The 27609-nt window shown below is 41.8% G+C and overlaps 3 protein-coding genes across 3 annotated transcripts; all 3 read right to left on the reverse strand.

The window, feature by feature from the left end:
- Nucleotides 1–553: 553 nt before the first annotated feature.
- erbb3b (erb-b2 receptor tyrosine kinase 3b) lies at nucleotides 554–14616 on the reverse strand. Its single transcript, XM_034209048.1, has 28 exons — nucleotides 14316–14616; nucleotides 12288–12442; nucleotides 12020–12206; nucleotides 11769–11894; nucleotides 11614–11676; nucleotides 11285–11403; nucleotides 10460–10601; nucleotides 10251–10364; nucleotides 10052–10169; nucleotides 9889–9962; nucleotides 9312–9402; nucleotides 8392–8594; nucleotides 8079–8211; nucleotides 7895–7988; nucleotides 7086–7243; nucleotides 6943–6999; nucleotides 6235–6376; nucleotides 6026–6145; nucleotides 5569–5667; nucleotides 5251–5436; nucleotides 5000–5155; nucleotides 4822–4897; nucleotides 4040–4186; nucleotides 3615–3712; nucleotides 3348–3524; nucleotides 3164–3235; nucleotides 2274–2562; nucleotides 554–2134 (listed from the first exon to the last, which is right to left on the reverse strand). Exons 1-28 carry the CDS (start codon nucleotides 14392–14394, stop codon nucleotides 1224–1226), a joined length of 4386 nt encoding a protein of 1461 aa, XP_034064939.1. The 5' UTR covers nucleotides 14395–14616; the 3' UTR covers nucleotides 554–1223.
- Nucleotides 14617–16859: 2243 nt separating this feature from the next.
- arf3a (ADP-ribosylation factor 3a) lies at nucleotides 16860–21278 on the reverse strand. The gene is made up of 5 exons (XM_034209095.1): nucleotides 21203–21278; nucleotides 19645–19827; nucleotides 19457–19567; nucleotides 19018–19142; nucleotides 16860–18915 (listed from the first exon to the last, which is right to left on the reverse strand). The coding sequence occupies exons 2-5, from the start codon at nucleotides 19790–19792 to the stop codon at nucleotides 18754–18756; spliced, it is 546 nt and encodes a 181-aa protein (XP_034064986.1). The 5' UTR covers nucleotides 19793–19827; nucleotides 21203–21278; the 3' UTR covers nucleotides 16860–18753.
- A 2001-nt stretch (nucleotides 21279–23279) lies between these two features.
- Nucleotides 23280–27325, reverse strand: wnt10b (wingless-type MMTV integration site family, member 10b). Its single transcript, XM_034209093.1, has 4 exons — nucleotides 27136–27325; nucleotides 26290–26552; nucleotides 25696–26147; nucleotides 23280–25562 (listed from the first exon to the last, which is right to left on the reverse strand). Exons 1-4 carry the CDS (start codon nucleotides 27207–27209, stop codon nucleotides 25062–25064), a joined length of 1290 nt encoding a protein of 429 aa, XP_034064984.1. The 5' UTR covers nucleotides 27210–27325; the 3' UTR covers nucleotides 23280–25061.
- Between the last annotated feature and the right edge of the window lie 284 nt (nucleotides 27326–27609).

A 27609-nucleotide genomic window follows, 5' to 3' on the forward strand; every position in this document is an offset into this window, starting at 1 on the left:
TTCTGCATCGTTTTGAGGCAAGATATGCCTGATTTTTTAGCTTTTGATTAATATGTTTATTTATGATTCTTAGAGATTTATATGTGTGTTTATGATTCCAAGACACTTATGTTTTAGTTTATTATTTTAATGATTTACACTAATATTGACCTGTTCCCTATTTATCAAAACAATGACATTGTTATAATTAATGTGAGAAAAAATCAGAATATATAAAAAAGGAAAGATCCCATTTAAAATAAATGGAAAAAGGCAGCACTGAACTCTCACTTCACCGATCATCTTTTGTCCTCCGACCAATCGCGCGTGAGTGTGTAACTGCGTTCACATCAGGTTCACATCCCTCCACCTCATTTTCTGCTGTTATCTGTATCACAAATACCTCTGTATCCTCTGTACATATTCAGAGCACATGTGTAAAAATCATTATTCTATTTTTAATACATGATAATGATTTAAAAAAGTAAATATAATATAATGTATTATATACAAATATAAATATGTCCGATGTTTGTATTGATTTACTACTCACACAATGAAATGACACAGTTTATTTGAAGTTTGAAAAATTACTGCATTTATTTATTTGTATAATAAAACATATTGGCAATAACAAATTGTACAAAAGACTGCTCTACAGAAATCCGTCCTCATCATCAAACTACCCTAAACATTTCACAAGTCTTGTAACAATGCCACAACATATTTATAGAAAATGCATGGCAACAAAGACATACAACACTACCATGCATAATACCTTTTTGTTGAGGAAATTTAAACGTTTAAAATGTTCTAATTTGTTATAAAGTTTGATATGAGTAGGCTAGTCACTCATCATGACACATTTGGCATACATTTGCTGTCCAGTGTCTCATAAGTCCATGGGCTGGGCACCATATGGTAAAGTACACTAAAATAAACAAATCCGTTAATCAAAAATACGCAGGTACAGCGTTAAGGTGAACTTTATAAGTCTCAACAGACACTTTCAAGCACACAACATGTTTCCCTTTATTTTGTGGTTCTGCACCGCCTCACAGTTGGTTTCATAAACATTTATATACTGCATAAAACTGTGAAATGTTGCACAGGTGTATTTCTTTTATCACTTGAAGCTTTAAAGTTTTTTGGATGCTCAAATTCTTCAGGAAAACTTTACAAAATAACGCAAGTTTATGGCAGGAAGGAACATCAAGCGGCAGTATGTGTCCCAGTCCACGTCATTAGGTAAGTACAGCATCTGGCTTGATGAACAGTCTGCTGTGCCAGTAGTCCGGGTTGTCAAATGAAGAGTTACTGCCAGGCTCCCCCATGCCAGCACACACCTTGATGTATCCCCCGATCCCCGCACACCTGCCACTGCCCATCTCTTCAGAAACATTCCTCCCCTTCACTGGGAGGTTCTGGTAGTCTGCCTGCTCCCACCCACTGGGCAGTGCTCCAAATCTGGTCATCTCCTCATACTCCTCCACCATTTCTCCCCCAGCTGTGAGCACATCTGGCCTGGGCATGACTATACTGCTCGTATTTCCCTGAAGTGCAGGTTGTTTATTTATGTTATAATCCTCCTCTTCCTCTTCCTCCTCAAGCTCTTTTTTCCACACCTCCACTGTTTGGTCGGATGCCTCTGCGGCACTCTTTGCAGATGTTTGACTCCCACGTCTCTCCCATGCTGGATCCTGTGCCTCCGTAGAATCAGATCGCCTGATATCCATGTATTCATACCTGCCTACTCCTTGGGCTGCCTCTGCGTTGTTATCCGCAGCTCTGATGCCATTATCAGAGGAAACCGTGAGCGGATGTTTCTCCGTGGAGTCTCTTTCCTCTGCAACACCTGCTTCACAATCCTCATCTACTTTTTTACTTGTCACAGCTGAGACTTGTTTCAGAGTTTCAACATGTGTTGCGTTCTCTACAGGTAATGGATTCATGAAGGTTGGTGAGGGTAAAGGTGAGGTTTTATGACAAACAGCAACAGAGGTGGCTTCTTCCGGTAAAAATACACTGCTGTTTGAGCAAGAATGAGCACTTGACTCTTTGCTCATTATTTCATACTCCAGAGAGGGATTCACCACCACGAGAGACAGATCATTCTTGAGTCTTGAGTTTCTTCGCCCAGAATGAGACACTCTGACTGTGAGCCAGGACAGAATAAGTCAAAGAAAAAAGGTCAGGAGGAAGAAGCCTTGATTATGAATTGCTATTGATAATATGTATTTACTTTTAATACAGTCAAGCAGATAATATGATAAGTTAGCATGCTGATAGTTTACCTCTTTCAGGGGTCACAGGTGATGCAGCCAGGACATAGCCACAGTTGTCCACCTCCTCCTCCTCTTCCTCTGCCGTCCACACCTTATAAGAGGAAGGGCTTGATGCTGTTGAGAGTTTCCTGTTCTGTCTGATGGACATACGAGGAGTTCCCCTCTCGGAGCCGAACCTGGCCCTGTGAAGTCTCCCGCTCTGTGACCCCTCCTCTCGCGGCGCTGCCTCTCTCCCTCTGAACTCTGACCTCTCCGGCAGCGTCCGCACGGAGCTCAGTCTAGACCTCTGGAGCCACAGCTGAAAGAGAAAAGCAAATAATTGATGAAGCAGCTAGTACAAATCAATAGTATTATTTTCAAATGAGACCAGTGGGACCAGAATGATACATTTAGTCTTACTTCCTGAGGCCATGACCTTATTGCAGGGCTGGGTTGTAATATTGATTTTTAGGACTATCAGCAGAGTGTAGCACTAATACTGATTGAAGAAAATGCTGTTTAAAGTTAGAGCTAAATATATCTATTACCTGCAGCGGTGGGAGAAGAAGCCAGGCCTTTTACTTTACTCTGTTACAAGATAAAATCATGTATTCAAAATGTATATATTAAGTTGCATGCAAAATAATGTACTCAAAGTACAAAAAGCAAAACTACGGCATGGTTTTTTTCCGAATAATATTACTATTTTTTATACTATCGGGTAGCTTTGGAATTTCACAAAGGGATCAATCACCCACAATAACACTTGATAATAATAATTTGTTAGGTTTTATTATTCATCTGAATTCAGAGTAACTAAAGCTGTCAGATACATTTAGTGAAATAGAAAATCTTCCCGTCACCGATCCCCTGTGCGATTACAGAGTGTGTGAGTGTGTGAGTGTGTGAGTCTGCATCACCTGACGGATGCTGTCCACAGGGCTGGGCGTCATCGGCAGGTATCCCACAGGTCCAGCCTGAGAGGTACCACTCTACAATTCAATGTAAAACAAAGTATTAATTAAGTGCTGTTTCCTCTGCCTCTGATGTATTAACAACAATCCCAAATAGTCTTAATAACAATTCTAAGGTGTATTTCATTACCCTGTAAGAATTAATCCGTGAACGGGACAAACTCCAGGATGGAGAGTGTTGGAGAGGAGGAGTCGTCAAGCCGTCCTCCAGCCCCTCCTCGTCTTCGTCCTCCAGATCTGCATCCAGAAGCCCTCGCTCAGATTCCCTTCGATGGCTCTCTACCAAGGCAGCCTCTTCTCCTTCCAACTATATAATAACATGGAAGTAAATAGTATAAGGTCTTAGTAAACAGCCAGTGGGACTAAGCAGTACAAGTAATGCAGGTGACAGCCTCACCTTAATGACCAGGTATCTGGGGGGGTCTCTGGCCATGCGAGTAAAGTCACTGGCCAGCTCTTTGAAGGTCGGCCGAATGTTTTCATCAATCATCCAGCCTAAAGAAAGGAGATCATTTAAGTTATATTAAAGGTAATGTACAAAAAACATGTACTTTCTGATAGTATCAGTAGGTTTGTTAATGTTTGTTTTGCATTGAAATTGTATCAATACTTATACATGATTACTATTATTACTAATACATGTCTTACTTAATTTTGTATTTTACCAAAATTACCAAATGTTTAATTCATTTTTTGTAACCAGGTTCATTCATTGTCTTTCACAATGATAATTAATGTTTGGCAGTGAACTGTCATGGTAATACAGTTGAATGGAAACTTGATTTATGTCTTTGTGTGTTTGTGCAAACTGGTCCCACTCACATTTCACCATGACCATGTAGACGTCTATGGTGCAGATGTGTGGCTGTGACAGTCGTTCGCCCTTCTCCAGCAGACTCGGCACCTCCTGAGGTGGCACAGATGTGTACGGCTCCGCCCCAAATGACATCATCTCCCAAACTGTCACCCCTGTCAGGGAAGAGAGGTCACATTTAAAAGCTCCCTGCCAAAAGATTGTTTTATTGGTACATACTGTCTAACACCGTACCTGGCAGATCTTTTAAAACCATACACACCCACACGGTCACTGAGGTCTGCTGACAGACTCCTTCTGGTAGTCCCAAAATCGAGGCTAAAGCAGTGGGGAGACAGAGCCTTTGCTGTTGCAGCTCCAAAGTTATGGAACGAATTACCCCTCCAGGTTAGACTTGCTCCAACTCTGCCTGTTTTTAAATCTCGTTTAAAAACCCACTTATTTTCCCTGGCTTTTACTGTATAGACCAGGTGACACTTGTGCTGTTAAATGTGGTTTTTATTTATTTATTTTTTACCTTACTAGTGTTTTGTATTGTTTTTACGTCATATAGGAGAGTTTTTCAGTCGGTGGCTTCTGATCTGGTTTCATTGTCTCGTGTATTACATTTGTTTCATGTCCTGTCTGTTTTTATGTATTTATGCTATGTTTTTATACAGTTGTTGATGTACAGCACTTTGTTCAACTCTGTTGTTTTTAAATGTGCTATATAAATAAAATGGATTGGATTGGATAACACTACACAGACTCACAGGGACACACAGCTCCAATAACTTACCATACCACTTACCATAACTCCAAACATCACTTTGATGAGTGTATCTTCGAAACAAAATGCTTTCCAGTGCCATCCATTTCATGGGTGTCTGGATTAAGACACACATTGCAAAGTCAGACAGATGGCTTTGTTTACATCACCGGGGTTTAATAATTCAAAGTGTATGCTGAACTGAATGAGTCATTACCACCTTGGTGTCAGTGAAGACATATTTCTTGTCGTCGGGATAAAGCAGGTCTGCTACGCTGTAGTCAGAGATCTGGACCTGGTAGTCGTTCTTCAGCAGGATGTTTCGGGCAGCCAGGTTCCTGTGGACCATGCAGTGCTCCTCCAGATAGTACATACCCTGAGATACGAACGTACATACACTATGTATAATCTGGCATCTTTATATATAACATTTAGTTGAAGTCTGAAGTCTGTAATTCTGGCTGAGCTCACTTTAGCAATCTGCACACACCAGTTGAGCAGGCGCTGGGGGTCCAGGCTGTTCTTGTGCTGCCTGATGTGCTCCAGTAAAGACCCCTGGGCACTGAGCTGGGTCACCAGCTGCAGACTGGGACCCGGACAGATGCCCAGCAGCCTCACGATGTAGGGATGGTCCAGGCTGCCCATGCACAGCATATGCTACAACACATAATGTGAAAAATCACAGTTTACTTTACAGATACTTATCTTTTATCTGTATTTTTGAATGAAATGTCAAATGTATTGCTATTTCTGTAGTTATAACTTCTTTCAAGAAGCTTTCCTTCTCACATCAGTAATCTCATTGAAGGTCTGTCGGCCCGAGCTGTCCTGGATGGTTTTGATGGCCACAGGGATCTTCACTGTCTCTCCCCAAGGAGTCCAAAAACCCTAAAACAAAACAAATGTGGAGAAGAAGTCTCAAATGAGTCTGTGAAGCTTGATGCTGTTTCAGATTAAAACTGTGTATCTATGAGGTTCCGGTAGTGCATACAAAATCATCACAAATACATTATTTATGCTACATAACTATACATGTATGTAGTATAAGAATTGTAAACAGAGCTGATTATCATCATCTAAACAACATGTTATCTAAAAACCAAAATGCTCTCAAATGGAGATATTTGGTGGACATTAAAGCTGCACAATGAATGTGTTAAGTCATTTAATGTAGTAATAAAGTAATGGCACTTAAATCATTGGATAAAATGTGTATGTGCATGGAAACAAAGACGATAATGAATACCTTGTGCACGATGCCAAAAACTCCTGAGCCAAGGGCTTTGATTTTCTTCAGCTCCGAGGGCCTCAGGATGCGAGCATGAACCTTGGTACCTTTCTCTCCAGGACCCAGAGGCTCAAAGCTCTGCCAAAATACACATAACGGTTCATTTGTCTCACTCTCTGTAACAAATGCATGTAGTGAGGGCAGCTCATGAGGTTGAATGGTCTCACCTCTCCACTCTCCAGGTATCTCCTCATGGCTCTCTTGCGGCGGATGGCCAGGCCTCGGTGGTACAGCACGCCCAGGAAAAACAACACCAGGCAGAAAATCAAACCAGCCGGGACGCCTAGAGCTATGCCTGTGATCTGACCACTGGAGCAGAGAGAGATGCATAGTGGGGATACAAGCGGAACATCAGAAACAGGGCTTCACATTCATATTCATTATTCACTGACTGTAGTAAAAACATGAGTGCGTGAAAAACAAATAACATCTATCAGGGTACATTTTTTCAAATCCTAAGTAGTTTACTATAATGTCCAGTGAACTTGTTATTCATTTACATCACTTTTTTAGTTCTTGCATTCATTTTGTGCATGATTTTTAGGACAAACAACTTCTCAATGACGAGGTCAAAGGTCACAGGCATAGCTAAGCTCATTTACTGGCAGCACTCAAATGATATGAACTTTAGGATTCATGCAACTACTAGAACAAATTGAAAGAAGCACCTTGGTCTGTACGGTAGGGAGGATTAATCCGTTTTTATATTTATATTTTCCACTTTTAGTTTTGTTTATATTCAGTATCTTTATGGTTGTCTCATTAAAGTCTCAAATTAAACTTAAAGGTTCAGGTGTGCAGTCTGTAAAGTTATTAGTCCATGCATCACATTGCAGTGTAGTGTTTTATATGCACCAGCAGGGGGAAACACTCACCTGCTGACTGCCAGTCTGACTGCCTCTAAGCAGTCATTCAGTCCTGGGCCTGAGCATCTGTCACAGATCAAATCATTGATTTAAATGTTGTTACACAGATGGACACAATAAAATACAAACATATATGTTTAGTCCAGTCTCACTCCTGTGTGCAGTTGTGGTGACATGGTTCACAGTGACCCTCCCTGTTTGGGTATTTGAAGATCAGTCCTCTCTGCCCATCGTTCACTCCAGTGGGACAAGAGGACATGCAGTACGGCCCGTCTCGAAGGTTGGCACATGCCACACACTGGTCTGCACCCTGTCAGAGGAAAACAGGACATTGAGTCTTTGCGTATTCTGACCTGAAATGAACCAAAGTATACTGCAAGTATACTGCAAGTATACTGCTTTTGTGCAGTACTTATAGATTGATTCCAACAACGATTTAGACCATAGTGCATAGGATTTTTTATATATTGGGTAAAAGGTGGAAGAGATTGATGAAAAAAAAGTCTTAATGGAAGTAATCAACAGTTTTGACAGTATTTTGTTAAGATCTGTTGCAGATTTTACATTTGGGTGGACATTGTGCCAAGGGCATCAGAAGTCTAAAGTAGTTCAAAATCAAATAAGTTTTCCGTGATTTACATGGCCATCATTTTTTTGGCAAAACATAGCTCATCTTCTGACAGTATTTATGTTACTGCATCAAGATTTAAGGTTTGGGTTCTGAGGTGGTGAGACACAGTAAATCAAACTGAAATTAAAGGAAACATTTGATTTTGAGGGTTTGTGAGTGTGACATGTCCCTGCATCCCAAGTGGAAATTAGACCCTAGCACTCTAGTAAAGGTATAACATTTTTTAAACCTTTAACAAAAAAAGAATGCCCCCTAAAAACACAATGAGTGGGTATAAACAATTCATATAAAGGCACTAGGCCCCAGTTTACAATCAAACAAAGTGATTACCGGTCCAGTACAGCTGTCTTTCCCCTTCTGAGGCTTACACTCAGGATGACAGGCGACACACTCGCCATCAGACCCAGCAAATTCCCTTGGAGCTCTGGGGACACAATATAAAAAATATAGAGTCAGATTCATTACCATAACACACAATCAGTAAGAATATAAACACATAGATATATCTACTGACCCAGTGTTAAAGTTACAGCTGCCCACACACGTGCCGTCTCGACTGAAGTTCCTACAGGAGAGACACTGGTCCGGCCCCGAGCCCCAGCACCCTGAGTCTGAACACAGCGGGTCACACACATGGCCCTCTGCAACTGCACACAAAAGAATGATGTTTGGAGAATGTATTTTTTTATGACAACAGTATAGCCTTTTTAGTATAATAATAAAGAGTAATTGGTACAGTATATATCAAAGTTTGTTCAGCACAAAGAATACCAAAGGATAAGATGGTTCATTTGCATTATAGGCAGGTTTACAGTGTCTCTCCTCACCACACTCTGCCAGCGGCCGGTTACTGGTGAGTTGGTTTATTCGAACTCTGCGGCCTCTGAACAGCTTGGTCCAGTTCACAGTGTGGTGGAAACAGAGGTTGTTATTCTGACTGATGTACACACTGCCGTCACTGATCTCACGGAGAGAGCGCAGGCCCAGTGAGGTAAGAGTGCGGATGCGCATCACCATCAGAGAAAAGTGCCTTTGGTGGGAGGATGGAGAAGGAAAGAGACACAAATAAATCAGAGAGATAAAACATTGAAGTCAGCCAGGGATAGAGCAAATTAAAGAATTGGTCACACTGAAGCTTTGATTACAGTGTTATTGGGATCACACCACACACACACACACACACACACACACACACACACACACACACACACACACACACACACACACACACACACACACACACACACACACACGCACACGCACACACACACACACGTACACCACACACACACACACACGCACACACACACACACACACACACACACACACACACACACACACACACACACACACACACACACACACTCATGAGCCATACCTGATCACAGCTGCAAAGCATGAAGAGAGAAGATGGAAGTTATAAAGTGTTAGCACAATGCACAGGGCTCATCATCAGGTGTAGATGTTATGTGAGAGTAGTGATGGCACATGCTTATGCAACACCCTTTATGTCTAATACAGAGAGATATCACTTTAGGCAAGAACACAAGAATCAGACTGAGGCATAAAGAGCATTTATTTTAAGTTACATGAAATCATTGTGGCTTTTATTCCGTTTAAAAATAAATGCTCTTGTTGACAGATTATTAGTTCTATCAGGTTCATCTTTTGTCCTTTACCCAACTTTTGCTTGGTCATCTTCAACTTACACAACAATAAACAACAGTGTTAGTGAGTGAGCCTTACTTGAAGAGCGACCTCCCTTGAATGGTTGTGAGACTCGAGAAAACGGACAGATCATTCAGTTCTTTGGGCCACGACTGGATGTTCAGGATATCTGACAATAAAACACAGTGAAAGCATTAAAATACAAGGTCAATTAAGGTTGATATCATTGTTTTTGTCCACCAGAAGCATTTGACATGTGCTGTAATGATGTTCTTCCAGATAATTAGATGGATAAATGCAATAGGCATAGAAAACAACACAACACACATTCTGCCGTATCCAGAACTTGTTTAGTTTACTGTATTTATCAAAAAGCAGACTGAATTTAACTGTGATTAAAATGTTGTGCAGTATACAAAATTGACATTAACTAACATTTATTTTAAACAATTGTCAACAGGGAATAATGACATATACATTTAAAACGTACTTTGAAAAGTATTATATAGACATTTTAAGATAAGTAAATATGCCATCACAATAATCGTAATAATTGTTGAGAAAGATAATTCCTTTTCTTGGTCATTTTTGTCTGCATGTATCCGAATCTAGTAATCCATTATTAACAACATCAATCTTCACTGTATAAACAAACCTGTTATTTCTCTGACGGTGCGAAACACTTCCAACTGTTTGGCATCCAGGGGCGGGATGTTTTTAAAGTCATCTCTGAGAAGAATAAAAACAAGGTAAAATTAACAAGCCACCTGTACATCACTACACTTAAAGATCCTTCAGGTAGGACAAATAGAAATTACCCAAGAATCCCTGTGACCAGGAAGTGAAGGCTGCCCTGGATCTTGGTGCAGTTAATGAAGCTGTCGATGTTGCTGGAGTCCACCGTCTGTCTGTGTTCAGCGCCAGTGCCTTCACACACTGCAGGGAGGACCAAACACTGTCATTATCTCTGAGGACTGACTATAAACTCAGAGTAGAAAGTATTTATTAAGTGTCAACCTTTTGGACAGAGTCCGCTGCAGAGCTCACACTGCTTCTGGCCTTCTCGCTCTACCTCCATCTTACCTGGAGGACAAACGCTCACACAGGAGCTGTCGTCCACCACAAAATGTGCTACAAGGAGGAAGACAAAAACCCTGTTAGGATTCAGGCTTGCAATATCAGGAAGGTTAACATATAAGACAACATGTTGAGTATCAAACACTCACTGGGACACTGGGAGACACAGATGGACCCATACTGATACTTGGCGTTGGGGTTGGTCTCCATTTGAAACGTCTGCTTGTTATAGATCAAAGTCTGGGGACACTGGGGCACACAGGCTCCAGAGTCGTTGAAATGACGACATGCCTACACGGGCACACACACAACAGAATGAGATGTGAGACCCATTTGAGAAGAGATTGTAAGAGATTGGTAAGGGCGGTATTTGCCGTCCAAATGACAAAAGAACAAGGTAGATGAACAAAACAAACACTTAATCAGCTTAACATCATGTTTGCAATGTATTTGTGAGTGGTAAGGCACAGATGTCGCTAAAGGCCTACAAACTCACAGCTGCTAGCATGGCTGCAGACATGTTATGTTGTCAAATAAACTAAACCAGAAGTTACAAATATGGAAATATTTTTTAAATTATAATCTCCATTTGTCTTTCCTTAAGCAGCTGCCTCAAATATCAGATGAAACAAAAGAAGAGGGTTTTGAAAACAGTTTGCATGCACAGCTGTACGCTGATGACAAACATAAAGTGGGTGTAGTGTTCAAAGTGAGCAATTGTCTGCAAGGGGATTTCCAATCTACACTATTGTACACAGTATTACTGTAACGGAAATGTGAAGATGCATGGAAAAACCAGACTGGTTCGTTCCATAGTTTGTAATTGTAAAGTCCTTTTAAAAAGTGTGAATATAACAGTCAAATAAAAGGAATGAAGGAGTTTGGGGAAAAGGCTTCTTTTTTTACTGAAGAATAAAAGACCTACAGAGTATAGACTGCCTTTCTCTTCATGTGATCAAAGATGGAGTACTCACAAAACAGTCCATGTCCAGAGGGCCTTTACATCCCGCTGCACACTCTATGTGACAGCAATCCCTGGGGCTCGTCCCAAAACAGCGGCCATTACACTGCGGAGCGCACACCGTCTTAGTCACTGAGACACACAGGAAAGACGGGGTGAACAGAGGTCAGCAATGTGTGTGTGTGTGTGTGTGCGTGCGTGTGTGTGTGTGTGTGTGTGTGTGTGTGTGTGTGTGTGTGTGTGTGTGTGTGTGTGTGTGTGTGTGCGTGCGTGCGTGCGTGTGTGTGTGTGTGTGTGTGTGTGTGTGTGTGTGTGTGCAGAGAAAGAATGAGGGGCACTCACAGATCTGACACTGGTCCTTATTTGGCCCCCAGCAGTAATCTCCACAAGCTTTGTGGCAGGGGCCTGAGATAGAGGGAAAGAGAGGCATTACATAAGAAAGAGACCAACTAGAGATTATTTGGGGACGTGTGTAATAGGACTATTCTAACACCGACCTCTCTCTCCATTGAACTGGATTTCAATAGGAGCACTGTTGTCCCTAATGATATCTTGCCAGAAGATCCAGGGGCCATAACTCAGGTATTTGTTGTTGATAATCTGCACGCCTCCCTCCAGAATCTCTGTGAAGAAATGGTGAGACATTATGCTCAAAGAGAGAGCAGACAGGATATGTTAAGCAGACACTTCAGATAACGAACATGTTACACACTCCATGCTTCTGTTTAATCTCTAAACCCTCTTTTACCTGTCAGATTTGCGAGTCCTAGCTGCCGCAGGCCGTTGGAGCCGTCCTTGGGATAGTTAAAGAAGACAGAGAGGGCAAAGCGTCTCTCGTAAAGGCTGTTTCCTCTGATGACCCGAAGTTGGCCAAGAGGAATCTCTTGAAAATGGTTCATGGCAATAAGGACGTAGCCAGTCACCTCTCGGATTGTCTGGAGGGGAAAAAGAAGAGCACACTTAAACACCTTCTACATTTAAATCAGGAGAAAGAAAAAGGCAGAGAGGATGTTTACCTTGAGGTAGGAAAAGTCCCAGTTACTCTCAATCTGAGTGATCTCCAGGTTTCCCATGATGATCTCACAGCCATCATATCGTTCCTTAATCAGATTGTACTGAATCTCCTGAGAACCTGTGGAGCTCAGTCCGTTCTGCGTACCTGAACACACCACTGACATACAAGAGACACACATATTACTCTAAGTTTGACAAAACCAAGGGGGGATGTCTGGTGCCTTGCTCAAGGGCACCACGGCAGGGCAGGAGGTGAACTGGGACCTCTCTAAGTAGAAGTCCACACTCCATATTTAGGTCTGGTCGGGGACTTGAACCGGCAACCCTACAGCTCGCAGTCCAAGCCCCTACTGACTGAGCCACTGCCACTGCCAAATAATAAGCTGTGATATAATTTACTTTATATCACAGCTTATTAAATCTCAAACTATGCCCTTGTATTTTCGCATTTATTTTCCTGTCTGAGTTCCATTCATCTCTGTAATGCTTGATATAATTTAGCAGACAATTAAAGCTTTTTTCAATGTGTGTCATCAAGTGTGTATTTGGTCACAGTTACACGGCACTGCAATACAATGTGTGTGGTTTGGACAAAGAATAATATAGACTGTGATGCATTGCTTGATTAAGTGGTAAAGGAGCTAAAATATACAAAAACATGTGTATGGTACTTTAAAGATGAACCAATGATGAGTGTTTGAGATTTGGCGTTATTCGGTTTCTGCTGTATTTATGGGCGTGGTGAGTCTAGTCTGATATTGTGTGTGTGCTGCTGTGTTGGCTGGAGAGTTCGATGTGAAGCACAGTAAAACAGGCAGGCTGAATCCCTGGTACGTGAAGCAGGCCTGGGGCTGATGGAGTGGATGGAGGGTCGAGGCAGAGGGGCTTCCTCAGACAAAGTTCCTCATTGTGATAAAGCTATAAATGTGGACTGTGTGTCCCAGTGACTGAAGAGTGATGCAGTGACAGTGGCTCTGTGTGTGTGCATGTGCGTATTTATGTGTGAGTGTGTCTGCTTTGCTGAGATCATACCCACAGACAATGGGCCGTGTGTGAGTAGGACTTTCTGGCAGAGGGAAGGGAAATATCGTGGACGGAATGAGACATGCACACCATCTCGTACTCATCAACAAAAACTGTGGCACTGGCCCTTGTGTGCAGAGATAAGACACCTGCTCGTCAACACAAGACACGTTTCCTGTCTTTGTTGAGAATATGCAACGGTGTAAAGCAACACTTAAAACATGTATCACCTATGAACTGGTTTGTGTGTGATTTATGGAAAAGTGCAAGTTGACCGATGACTGTATAGCAATGTTCATAGTTATTCATTAATGCATGGGACTGAATATAATAGACACAGCTTATCTAAGAGAGTTTCATTATAATTCAGACTGTTGACACAATTAAAACTCAATTAGGGTGTTTAACTTTTAGAAGAAAAATAAAATCATCTGAAGATTTCACAAATGAACATGATCAGGATCCATTGTCCTCAGTAGCTTTTTACAACTGGGGTCATTGCCATGAAGGCTATTTGGTGGCCACTGCTGCCAGTCATCACTAGCAGCATATAAAGTGGTGATATATTGCTGCCTTAAGACTGAGCCTTGATTAGAGCCCATAACAGTAAAAAAGCTCTCGAGCAGGAGAGCACAGTGAGTGCTGTGTGAGGATGGACAAGGGAAAGCAGAGTTGAGGGTTTAGAAAATATAGACCCCTTAACCTCTGATAAATGTAGATTACATCCTCAATTAATGATTTGATCCTTTTCTATTCTCTATCAGTTATCTTTTGTCCTATGCTATTCCACAAAATACAGACTATAAAAGAAGCTGTGACCTTTAAAGGCAGCCAAATGCAAAACCAAGTATCTCTGAATCTCGTTATACTTTGTGTATAATGACAATAAAAGGCTCTAAATCTCTAAAGTAGTCATTCAAGCAAGACAAACAAAACAACTTTTTTTCAAGTGAATTATCAAAACAGGCTTCACACGTTTTCTGATAAGGAATGATAAATCCTCCTACCTTCATGAGTCTGGGATGATGCTGTTTCTAGCCTCCATGATAATGACACACACACAAGTATGACTCCCCATGAGATCATCTTGTCGATGTTGAGCCTATTTAGTTAGATTGTATCACATCACACAGATTTAGGTAGTCCTCCAGGTAGCCAATGTTGTGTAGGAAAGTGTGGATGTAAACAAAACAAAAATGTTCAGGGCTCCTTCTCTGAAAAAATCCAATATCATTAAATCAAAATGAAGCAGAAATGCAACTCCTTCTTTAAAACGTCGCACAAAACATCAGTAATAAGACCAGATAAATCGCGCCAATTGCAAAACTGAAAACAACGAACAAGTGGCAGTTTATTTTGACGCTCGGCCCCCCCTCCCCTAGACGCACATGTGATTGGCCAGGAGCCCTATAAATTGACCAATCAGAGGTTGGTCCGTCGTTTTTTTAATAAAATGTTGCATTTAGCATCAAACTGGCTAACATCCTCTTAGATTAAAGCAGAGTATGTATAAAGAGATTGTTTTTGTTCCCCTCAACAAATAATGTACCTCACAACGAACACATTAGGAAAATATAAAGCTGAAAAACACTTCAATCCATGCACTTTTACTTATGCCAAAATGACTGTATTTGTGCATACACTAATGATGATATGCAGATTATTATATGGCAAAGAAATGCGTGTGATAAACTTTTGCATGTGCATCCATGTGAACAACGTGGACCCTATATGTCCCTTTATGTGCAGTTATTTTGGTTTCATGTTGTCAGCTGCTGTGTGGAAGCATGTGCTGGGGTCTCCCAGTAGCACCCAGTGCAGTGAGTGGCTGCACTGTTTCCCCTGTAAAGAGCACTATTGTCCCCACAGCGCTGTCAACTGGTTAATCACTTCTTTGATGCGTATGGAGCGGCCTGTCACAATGGGCCACATTGTCAGATGGTCAAGTGACTTCTGAACCCTAAACAAGAAAATGCTTAATTTGAGAAAATGGTCTCAAAGCAGACGAGATTCCTGAACATGGAGCAGCAAGTGAAAAGTGGACGACTCACTAATGGATAGATCACCAGTAACTGATTCCGACACACGTACTGTTAATCAGATTTTGTATGAGAAACAGATAGAAGAACAGTTGCTGTTTGTTAGGGAATTCAAAACATATTCAATTGTAATTATTAACTGTTTTCAATGAAAATGTGATTGTAATGTTGATCTCTTGATCCATCTGATATGTTCTTAAAGCCACTATATACAAAAACATGATGATGATAATTACTGTAGCATGGTTTCAATTAACAGTAATTATCTGTGCATCAGCCTGTAATATTAAATGACATTTAAAGCTGTTCTCCACAATCAGTTTCTGTCCAGCAGGGGGAGACAGAGACAGAGGATTCAGAGCTCAGATATCAGATCTGCCTCAGGGCCAGGAGGAGGACTGTTTGCACCTACAATGATGGTTTTACATAAATATTCTTTGACCCATACCAATACATATTTTATTAAAATCAACTGAGACTCGTCCAGTTGCCTCTGTAATGATGCAAAACTTTGCAAAACATTTCTCAGTATGTTGGAAAACATTTTCACAACTTCATTCAATTAAATAACATCTGTGTGATTCTTCCATTCTTCCATACTTAAAAAGAATAAAGTGAAAATATCAGTGGGAATTAACAGATAAGTGCTCAGGGATTATTTTTCACATTCTCTATTGTCAGGGCAAGAAAAGTGGCTTCAATAAAGGCCTCCATGGTTTCTGCAGTCAGGCAGTTTTGCGTCGCCACCATGGTGTCCCCTTCAGTGTCCCCCTCAGTGTCAGCCTTGGTGGCCCTGTCCCTTCCAAGGTGGGCTGTTGGGGGGACTGCTGTGGCCTTTTGCAGAAACCACTCCCTTCAGAGATTGATGAATTGATTGTGGGGCTGCTGCCAGTGTGTCTGTGCCCTGGGTGAAGGCGTCCCGGTTACGGGTGGGAATCCCAGCTATGGCATCCGCCCTGGGGCTACTATTGTGGCCGTCCTGCAGGGGGCCCTGGGGGCTGGTGGCCCCGGGAGCAGCTCTGACCCACATACTGCTGTCACACCCCTGGAGACACAGCGGCAGTCTCCCCTACATGGCCCTCGGATTGGCCCAGACTAAATGACTCTGTGTGGAGCGCTGCAATTCCACAGGGAAACTACCTGATTGTGCCAAACTTCTTTTGATGGCAGCAGTTAGGAAAGGCCAAAAGAGAAAGATGATAAAGATACATGTTCCTCCCACCTCTTTACCAGGCTCTTTTCAAGACTGTGGCCCCCAGGACATATTCAACAATCGAGTTTTTCGATTTAATTGTAAGAATGTTTCTCCGGTTATTCTTTGATAAACAGACACAAATAATTATTTTAGAGTATTTTTTTGTATCAAAGCAAATGTGTAAGGGATAATTAAATTCAGTTTGATTCAAAGTGGGGAAAAGGCTGAGATCTATAGTTAAATAAGCATCATCTCATAATGTCTTCACGGAGGAGGCAATTAACAACAAGGGAACAATGAGTAAGGCAAAGCAAATGTGTGTTTCATATTTTTATTGATTGATCCACATAGTGCCAGAAATCATTCAAATATCAAATTCTGACATACAAACCGGTTATCAAAGAGAAAATAAAAACACTGGCATTATAAGGCCACAAAAACAATTTTCACACCAAACTGAACGTAATGCACATCACACACGCAAGCTGCTGTCAGTTATACATATCTGCCAACACACTGACCCCGAGTCTATGTGTATCAACAACACTTTCAATTTGACCGCAAATGCCATGGTTTACTCTTCTTGTTACATAAACCTATATACAGTCTCGCTGACATAGAAAACCATGCTTTTGCATATTAGAAGTTTGTTTGATAAACTTTACACTAAATCCATAACATTTATCAGAACAGCATTGTTCCAACCAGCAGCATTAATTAAGACAAATATAGTCTGAGGAAATAGGCTATTATAATTCACTTTTATTACAGATCTTGTACAGTATTAATATGCCTTATGATGCAGTATTACGATTATCCTCTCTCATATGTTTTCAAATCATGGGGTTTGTGAAAACTGCAAAATCAACACTTGCCTTTTGGTTCAAAATAAATGAATACTCCATTCAAACAGACATTACATTTTGTACAACAATAATGCATCTAGAGATATTTTATGCAACATAATACACAGAAACACTAGAAACACAACATTTCACGCCAATCAGCTATGAATAAATCAGGATGACAAGCAACATGAGTTATGTTGACGGATATATTGCAGCTGCTCGCACAAACTGATTTAACAAATAAACATTCGTAAACAATGTAAGCTGTCTGATATTGCTAATCACATGCTCTGCTGCATCACTCTCAACAGGCCAATAGCAGTGTTTTTTCTCCCTAAGACACAGAGCTGGTACGATGTGCCTGTTCTGTCATCTGTATCAGTTCAGCTATCACACCTCGCTGACGCCAGACAAATTGTTTAACCCTTATTTAGCCAGGCACGTCAACTCAAAGTAAATCTGTATTTACAGCAGCGGCCTGCAGTAGTTCACAGCTTTCACAAGCCCACAAACCAGTACTGGGGTCTTCTCCATCTCCATGCAGACTGGGAAGTAACATACAGTGATACCAGGGCTTCTTTTTTCACTAGCTGCCTTAGCAGTAAATGCATATTGCAATAAAGGGAGAGAAACCACACCATGCACTAAGAAAATCAAAACAAATGTAGGAATAAATAAATAAACACATGTCAACAAAAGTATAAATAGTTTAAGAATTTCCAGTTTGTCATCATCAAGTGTTGTTTCGAATAAAATAAATAAAAAGAATAAATATATTTGCATATAATTATTTTACAGCACAAAATGAGCTCTGAAGCGCATAGGTTTGTGGCAAAACAGAAGTATGGACAAAAAGACAATTTTACATTTATTAGAGCCTGTCTGAGTAAGATGTTTTAAACAACGTTATATTATTCTGAGATAGTAGTAATAGTAGTAGTTCCACTTATACTGTTATGACATTCTTTATAATTTACATAGGTTTAGTGTATCAGATGGGTGCTTTATGAGTCTATATCGTCATTATTCAGAAAAAGTTCAAACGTGATGGAGGTCAAAGAGTCTGCAGAGTAGGGGAATGTATATGCTTTTACAATAACAAATGTACGTATTCAGCATGTAAGTCATTTAGGTCAACACCATCGGTTTGTTATCCTTAAGTAAATGCTCACTCCAGATCCAAACAATTTAAATTAAGTATAATAAAAGAAGTGAAACGAGTATTTTGGGGGTAGAAAGTCATTGAGAGTCTCCCCCCTGTGGGCTTTTCAGCACAGCCTCTCCATGTAAACTCAATGGATCCACTTAATCCCTAACCTGGGAATGGCACCCAGGCTCTTCCCCACTCCACTGACCTGATACCTCACTTTTTGTTTTTCAGCTGATTGGCCAGCCAGTCCAGGCCCTCGTACAGACCGTCTCCACTGGTGGCGCAGGTGGCCTGGATGTACCAGTTGCGATGGCGTAGGGAGTGTAGACCCAGCTTATCTGTGATCTCTGCAGCATTCATTGCATTAGGCAGGTCCTATAAGGGAATCCCATCAGGTGGGTCAATCAGGAGGTTTGAGTCGGTATAAATGTGCAGAAAGAATTGAATGCAGATGAGGGGAATCGATGGCGGCTATACCTGTTTGTTGGCAAAGACAAGAAGAACAGCATCCCGCAGCTCGTCCTCAGCCAGCATCCTCATCAGTTCCTCCCGAGCTTCGTTTACACGCTCACGGTCATTGCTGTCCACCACAAAGATCAAACCTGCAGGGACAAATAAGTGTATTTTTAAGGGTTAAATAAATTAAAAAGTTATACCGTGCCATTATCACTTTCCTCCCATGGTTTAACAATATGCTGACGTCATATTGCTTAACCAATTTTTTTTATTGCCAAAGCTTTCAACACAACTAAGCTGATAATAATTTGAAACAGTTGGAGGCTGTATTGATTTAAAACATTAGTCAGATATGCCCAGAGTTGCTGGGGGGGGGGGGTTTCAGGATTTGCCACAGGACCCCTTTAGCTCCAACATGGCCGACTCGTGCATCACCGGAGAGGCTGCTGGTCTGGCTCACCCTGGGTGTTCTGGAAGTAGTGTCTCCACAGGGGACGGATCTTGTCCTGGCCACCCACATCCCACACGGTGAAGCTGATGTTCTTGTACTCCACCGTCTCTACATTGAAACCTGAGTGAAAAGCAATAATCAAATGAGTTACATAAGCGCAGTGACAGGTGGATCCGTAATAATCTTTTCCCACGCACCGATTGTGGGGATGGTGGTAACAATCTCCCCCAGCTTCAGCTTGTAAAGGATGGTGGTTTTTCCAGCAGCGTCCAGCCCCACCATGAGAATCCGCATCTCCTTCTTGCCTATCAGGCTCTTCAACAGGTTGCCAAAGAGATTCCCCATGATGACTGATGGCTCTCACCTCAACTGCAACAGAACTGTAAACACAGGTAACGGAAGAGACCTCTTTCCATATATAGCGATAAAACAAACCTTTGGACCACATATAGAAAGTAAAAGATGCGGTTAGTCACGGTAGCTCTTCAAAGCAACTCTCAACATTAACACCTCATAAAAGTAAAAGCAAACTTCACACCTCGTCAGGCAGCTGATCAAACTTAAAAGCTGTTGTGTTACATTTTTTACAGCTAGCAAGGAAAAGCAACCGCCATGTTGGATCTCTGTTATGTGGATCAGCTTTCATGTGGTGCAGAGTAACCACCTTTAAAGCTGTCAATTGAATGAATGCCAGTGTAACAATCAATTCATATTACATTAAATAAAACATAACCTCAGGTTGAGAGAACATGTAATGCAAACAGCCTACAGCTTTGTGAGTGTTTGAGTGTGTATGTCATTGTGAGCGTCTTATGTGTCTGACTAACTCCTGATTAGGTAACAGATGGGAGATTATGGGATGCAATGTTGTCAACTTGGTATTATGCACTCTGTTACAATGTTTACTTTGTTTTATTACTAATGAATACAAATTATGTATATTACATTGATGTAACCATTTATATTATGCTGCATTGAGAATACCAGTTTATTTTAGGGAATTCTCCTTCACATTCCCTTGAAAGTTATATATATATATATATATTGTGTTTTTTTTACAACATTGAGGATGTATGTCAATAAAGAAACACACAACACAGAAGCTTGAATTAGTCCATGCTGTCTTGGTATGGCTCCTTTAACTGGCCACCTGTCAACTTGGGCTAATATTGTCCACCTGGCAATTTGTATGTGCTTAAGTGATATACCAAGAGTACAGAAATGCACACAAAGCCAAATGTGATGCTGCAAGAGGATCACTATTTCCCTGTATAAAGACGTTATTTGTATGATAATAATCTAGTTTAGTATCCATTCATTTATATCAATCGTATAGGCTTTACTGTAGCTGCTAGCACAGCCTGTTACAGCTGCAGTGCCCGCACAGCCTGTACATCTGTCATCATAACGCAAGAGGCTGATGCTGCAGTCCAAGCAGGCGATGCATTTGAATGAGACACAATTCCTACATAAAGCGTACAACGATAAATATTCGAGCTAAGATTAGATAGCGACAATATTACGTGTTCAGTTCTGAAAAAATAAATGTCTCTGGGTCAATTTGTTTGACCCACAGTAGGCTACTGTCACGACAAGGCAGCACATCAGTCGGCCTATAATGTCGTCGATTAGCGGTGGTTATTTTACCGTAAAGCGTTACAAGGCGTTTAAACAGCAAAACAACGCTGCGGTCATCTTTATTACTTAGTATACATCTTGGAGCATTTTCACAATTTGCATCTCATTCACACTTACCCGTCCACGGCAGGCAGGCTACCAGCTGGATTCATGCAGAGGAGAGGACTCGAAGAAAGTCTCGCGATGATAAGAGGATGTGAAGTGTTGTATTCTCGCGATAGTTGAATGTCAAGATCACCTCTCACGTTTGCCATGACTTGTGAAAAGCCAGGAGGAATTGCTGGAGGGCAACAGTAATTTAAATGTCTCTTTATAAAACATGAATATTTTTGTGTAACATCAGCATCGACCTGCTTTGAGATTTTACCAGCTTCAGGTTTAATAGTGTCCAGCTTTAATTTGAACACAATATTCTTTATGATATACACATTGCATATTACATTTTATTTGTGTGGTGTTACAGCAGGTCAACAACTAAACCAATATGAAATGTTACACGGAGTCTGCAGTCAAACATGCTTAAATAATTAAAACAGGAATAATCTTAATGAATAAGTAAATGGCTGTCAAGTGATACTTCCTGGCCTGTTTCTGTCAATGAGGTGACAGGAAGCAACAAAACACTGAATAAATATCGCAGATTACTTACATTGAGTACTAATTGTGTCATAGTATCATATATCAGAAGGTGATACTGAACATGTATGAAGTGGTTAAATAAATGTACAAATAACAGCTGTGAATCTACTCCACTACAACTAAAAAGTGCAGCATTCAAAACTTTACAAAAGTATTTAAACATTACCATACTTAAAGTATTAAAAGTCAAAGTACATTTTATGCAGTAAAATACTCCCTGTCTGTGTTTGACTATTATATACGATGCTTTTGGATACATTCCCATTTTAATATTTAAGGTTGTGCGAATTTCAAAATAAATAAATAAGATAATTACAGATGTCAGCTTTGTAACAATGCTTTTTCAATTTGATCCAATAAAGTTTTTTAATACTTTATTCAGCTTAAGATATAGGATAATATTCTTACCCTAAATGTGCTTAGTTACATTCATAATTGCATTGATGTGGTTTTACAGGTGGCAGTGCGTGTCAAAGTCAGGAAGAAACCTCCCTCCAGTAGGTGTGGGTTTAACTCATTACCTTGAGAAAAAAAAACCTATAGTGTGATTAAATGACACGCCGGATGCCAGCCCTAAAACCATAGGTGACTCCAACATTTATCCCCCTCTTCCTCTCTGTTGTGTGTCAGTCAGCGGTCCAGTGATAGATGTGTTTATCAACTCAGTGGTGAAGGCAGAGGAATAAAGAGGGGAGCAGATGTTTGCAGCTGCAGACCAGATTATGGGGTGGAGTGGATGGTGGGGGAGCCTGCCGAGTTTGTGCGCGGGGAGTTTTGAGAGGGTTACAGGGGGGTTACAGTGTGGCAGAGAGCTATGACTTAAAGGAGCCTTTCCTCTGAAGTGTCTGCCAGCGTGCACCCCAGCAAACACAATCACAAGTCTCGTTGGTTCTGCTAGCTGAACTAATGAGGGCCTGCTCGTTGAGGGCAGGGGCTTTGATGTTCTGGGTAGCTGGCTCCTTGTGTTTTCTCTCCCGCTCTCCTTCTCTGCCTGTCCCACATCAAAAAATGAAAGGGGAGTTGAGAAGCAGATGTTTTGAGGCATGTATTTATACAGAGTACACTTTATTCACCCCCTTCACCATACCCCATTTGTCCTTTGCTTCTGCATCTCCGCCGCACGTACAGCGAGGATCTATCTCCCCATCTTTATATCCAACTAAACACACTAAATCGCCTTACTTTATACATATAATCATCCTGTCAATCAAAGTGGGTCACTTTTATCTCTCCTAACTTCCTCTCTCGGCCTTCCTCTCTTTAATTTCAACCCAGTCTGGTTGTCATTACTCGGGGGGGGGGCAGTCAATGTGTTGCTATGCATGCGTCTATGTCTGCAGCGATGAGGGGGAGAATGGGAACGAGAGGAAAAAGAACGCACAGAGGGAGCGAGAAACCAATCCCAGGCTGTCCACCAACCTCTGTCTCACACATGCGAGAAACAGTGACAGGAAATTCCCTTTCGCAGCAGCTCCAGGGTGAAATGATAAAGGAATGAAGAAATGCAAAACAGAAATCTTTTGCCTTATCATTCCATACGAGTTGCTGTCTCTTTTTTATTCCCTCACTAAATACCAAACAGACAAAACAGTTGATTCAGCCACTGGCTCCACCATTCCTCAGGAGCTGAGGGAGGTTTACAGGAATCCATACAAACAACACTTGAATGACATTAAATCTTATTGTGTCAGATAAAATATTGAGTTTGGATCATCCAAGATATCTAGGAATGCTGCCATCGTTAATTAAGTCAGGTGCTGACATGGGAATTTAGCTAAATCTGCAGCATCTCGGGTCACCAGGAGTTCTATCTGACAGTTCATAAATGTGCATGTTTTTGATTGTGCATCAGTGCCAGTATTCCTACATGTAAGTGTCTTTGTGCATAAACAAATGCACGTGTTTATGTGCCTGTGTTTACATTTGTGTAGTCTGTCTCCCAGGTAACCATGACACAGCATCCCACGTGGTTTAGCGAGTCCCTTGGTTGGCCATGAACTCTGGGACAGATGATCCCCTCAGATGCTCGCACAGCAGAGACTGGTATAATCAGCCCCACTCTCTGCTGGCTTGATGCTTCTCTCCAGTAATAAAAGTCATACTTTAAGGAAACAATATCCTGCAGCCATAAAAAGTCCTTCTCTCAGCATGAAGTGGCCATAAAAAAAGCTCTCACCTCCCAAATCTGTAGTGCGTAGAACTTGCCCCTCCATTTACACAGCAACAGACACACACACTCAATACACACTTCCTTCAGCATCAGTTCAAGACTAAAGCCATCTCTCACTTTGACATGTACTACATGTGGGAAGAATTTAAGGAGTACTCGGAGTGATGAAATTGACAAAAGAAAGCACAGAATAAGAAGCGCTCTGTCATCACTTCATAAGAAAAATGACACATCATATCACAGCTATATTCATAAAAAAATATGACTACTTGCGACCATCTTCTAACGTTCGAACGGTTTGCATAACCAACATTGTGTTAATGGTTCAGCCTTAGGAATTTAAGGACTTTGCCACTTTTAGTTTGACCAGTATACAAGTGTTCTCTCTGTCCTGAGATCTATTAGATGTATCAGTCAGTTAAAAACCACAAAAAACAATTTCCTTCTTCCATTAGTTAAAGCCTTGTCTAAATGTTCTGACTTATTCAAAATAAGTATTGTGGCCCTTTTCTAGTCACAGGTGCAAGACATTCAAATGGAGTTAATATCTTGGAAATCTGCTTACTCCGCGAACCCGACTCCGGATACCGGTTGAAAACAGATGGATGTATCTTGATGATCATCCAGAAGAGACCAGTTCAATGTATTGCTCTGTTTTACAGCACTAAGCCACTCTTACGCATAAGTCTGTCAGTAACTATAACCAAAAAGAAAGGCACAACACAATCTTAATATTAATATTAATACATTTACAAATATACATGTACACATTGAAATACACACCTATTGTACAATGTGATGAGTCATCATGTAGACATTAAAATAGAAATGCTTCTTTGCTGTTCACTGTTGCTTTGTTTTGTGGGATAGAAAAGATTGGGTATTTGCTGTTTTCATGGCTGAGAGGGCATCGTCTAAACAACCATAGCAGGACAAATGTCATGAGTCACCTCTTCAATCTCTGACTTGGCATTTTGAGAATAACAGCGGCTACAAAGAGAAAATAGATCCCAGATGATGGACTCAAAAAAAGGAAAGGGGGGATAAACAGACTTCTGGGAGAGTTACACAAGGAGGAAAACAAAGGCTCGAACAAAAGGAGTGGGTGAGGGGACAGGCTCACCATCTTGAGTCTGGGATAGGTAAAGGCATCTGGGACTTGGAGATCTACTTGCACACACTGACCCACTCTGTGAGACGACACTCCTCACACAGCACGTAGCAACACCAGTGGAACCTGCAGTTGCAGCGCTCACTGCGTGTCTGTCTCAGGATGTTGTGTCCACGGCCGCAGCACAGCGAGCCGCAGCTGTCTGTGCTGTAGCTGGTTTTGTTGCAAATGCGTCCTTGTGTACCTGGAGAGTCTACAGAGGCATCGCGCTCACAGAAGTCAGGAGACTTCTCAAAGTACACCAGCTCTCTGGACATGGTCCGTCGGCGACCTCTGTTGGGTCCGCCTGTGCTTCCGCCAGCGCTGTTTCCTGTTCGAGGGTTGAAAACCCCATTGTTCTTGTTCTGGGAGTTGACAAAGATGGCTGACAAGAACTTTTCCCTGAGTAGAGAACCCACAAGCCGGAACTCTGGAGACACATGCCAGCAGGTCTTAAACTGGCAGCTCCCTGATGTCCCGTGACATTTGCACTTCCTCTTCATGTTGTCAGTCACTATCTGTGTGAAGAAAAGTCAATTGTGTTACAAATCAGAAATGCAACAATGTCACCTATGATTATATAGGCCAGTGAGAGTGTGGAAGTGAGACTGCTCTCTGAGCAACACTAAGACATTGTGGATAATTCCTCACCTGTCGTCCCACACGGTTGTTGTGTATCCTCATGCGAGCATGGATGTCTCTTGGAGAGCCGCGGGAGTCCAGCCAGTCCCTGGAAAAACGGTCCCCAAAACGGACGTCATGGCTGCAACCCCCCCACTCCCACGTCTCCTGCATGGAGCTCAGCTCATCTGGTATGGGCTTGAGCAGGGCCGAGGGATGGGTGGAGCGCAGGTTGGCGGGCAGGTCGCCATGGTGACCGTTGAGCTCTGAGGGTAACGATCGTGACATGGCGAGGCCTACTCCACCCTTCTGCAGGGTCTGCAGCTGCAGCTGTGTGAGTTTCAGGCGGATCTTGTCATCGTCCTGGCGACGCTTGGCCTCACAGCCACACCCCCGCAGCTTGCCCATGCTGCAGGCCGAGGCCACAGAGTGAGCCACGCCCGCTGCCAACAGGGCCAGGGAGAAGGCACTCTCGCGAAAACCTGGGAACAAGAGATAAACACTCAGAGGGTGACAAAAATAAACAGACCAGCATCTGTGTGCAGAACAACCTCTACTCCCATATTTACATCTCCACCCCCTGTTAACCCAGGTCACATTATGACCATCAAGCATGCCTCTCACCCCTGTTGAGGATGGTGTTGTGGTGGGGAAGCTTGCCAAGTCCCTCCAGTGAGGAGCAATTCCAGCGCTGATCCCGGAGCTGGTGCTGGCATTCGTGAATGGCCACCTGGATGCCCTGCAGAGCGGAGGCCGTCACATCGGGGCTCCGCACACACATCCTCATCTGACGCTTGCTGAGGCCTGCCAGCCTCAGGCACACTGAGTTAGGGGTTAGCACTGGATCTCCTGCCACCTTCAGGCTGAGAATATCATTACACAGCACCCTGCAGAAAGGGAGAGAAAGAGAAAGGGAGAGAAAAAGAGAGTTAGTGGGGGGGCCATCAGAGCTGGTCAGGAGTTCATTAGTCAATTCCGGAGAAGCATGTCGAAAGATGCTTTTGGATACTTAAGAAAATCTAAAAATACAAAACAAGTAAGATTTAGGATGGATATACTTCACAATAATGTATCTCATTTCTAAGTGATTTGCTGAGGCTACAGTTAATAAAATGTGATAATCAATTGCACAAGAATTTACAACAGAGTTTCATCAGATGTTGTTTAAAGCGGGGAAATATAATTCTAAACAGAGCATAGCTGTGAAGTCCCAAAAGCAGAAATATACTTGCCAAACACATCTTATGGAGAAATAACAATAGTGTAAACTGATTTCTTTATGGCCTTGCTAAAACTTGTAGACTAAAATATTAGTAAAAATTGATTCTTGTTTCAACATTACACACAATCTGCCTGTGAAATCAGGCAGAGCTTTCACTTTTAAACTAAATATGTTAAGTATTCTTTTAAATTGTAAGGTCATACACAGTAACTTCCACCAACTCTCCTCGCGCTCTCAAGTGCACTCACGTTAATGCAGGTGACATAAGTGCTGCTGCCAAAATCAGGAATTGGTCCCAACGGAGTTTGTTTGATAGCTCCATTTTGTTAAGCGTCTTTCGCGACGTGACATTAAAACACTCGTAATAAAGTCCTGTATTGAATGAGAAAATAAAAAAAGAAGAAGAGTGGAGTATTATCGATGCACCGCCAAACGAGCGAGGAGTGAACACGGAGAACAGAGGAGCTCGGGGGCGAGAGTAAACGGGAGGGGGAGAAAGAGGGGAGGGCAGGAGATGCCTCCACAGGCGGCTGTTTGCTAAATATTGGCCAACATGAGAGTTGGATCAACAGTTGATTATTTTATCATTTGAGAGTGTGAACTTTTGTGCGAGCGTAAAAGGACGTCTCCAAACTTTTTACGCACTAGTTCCAACCCGCGCAATTGTCAACAGTTTTGGTAGATGATCAAAAGTACTGGATCACACAAACATATTGAATAGC

This window comes from Gymnodraco acuticeps, unplaced genomic scaffold (genome assembly GCF_902827175.1).
Source record: "Gymnodraco acuticeps unplaced genomic scaffold, fGymAcu1.1, whole genome shotgun sequence".
NCBI classification, from domain to species: Eukaryota; Metazoa; Chordata; class Actinopteri; order Perciformes; family Bathydraconidae; genus Gymnodraco; species Gymnodraco acuticeps.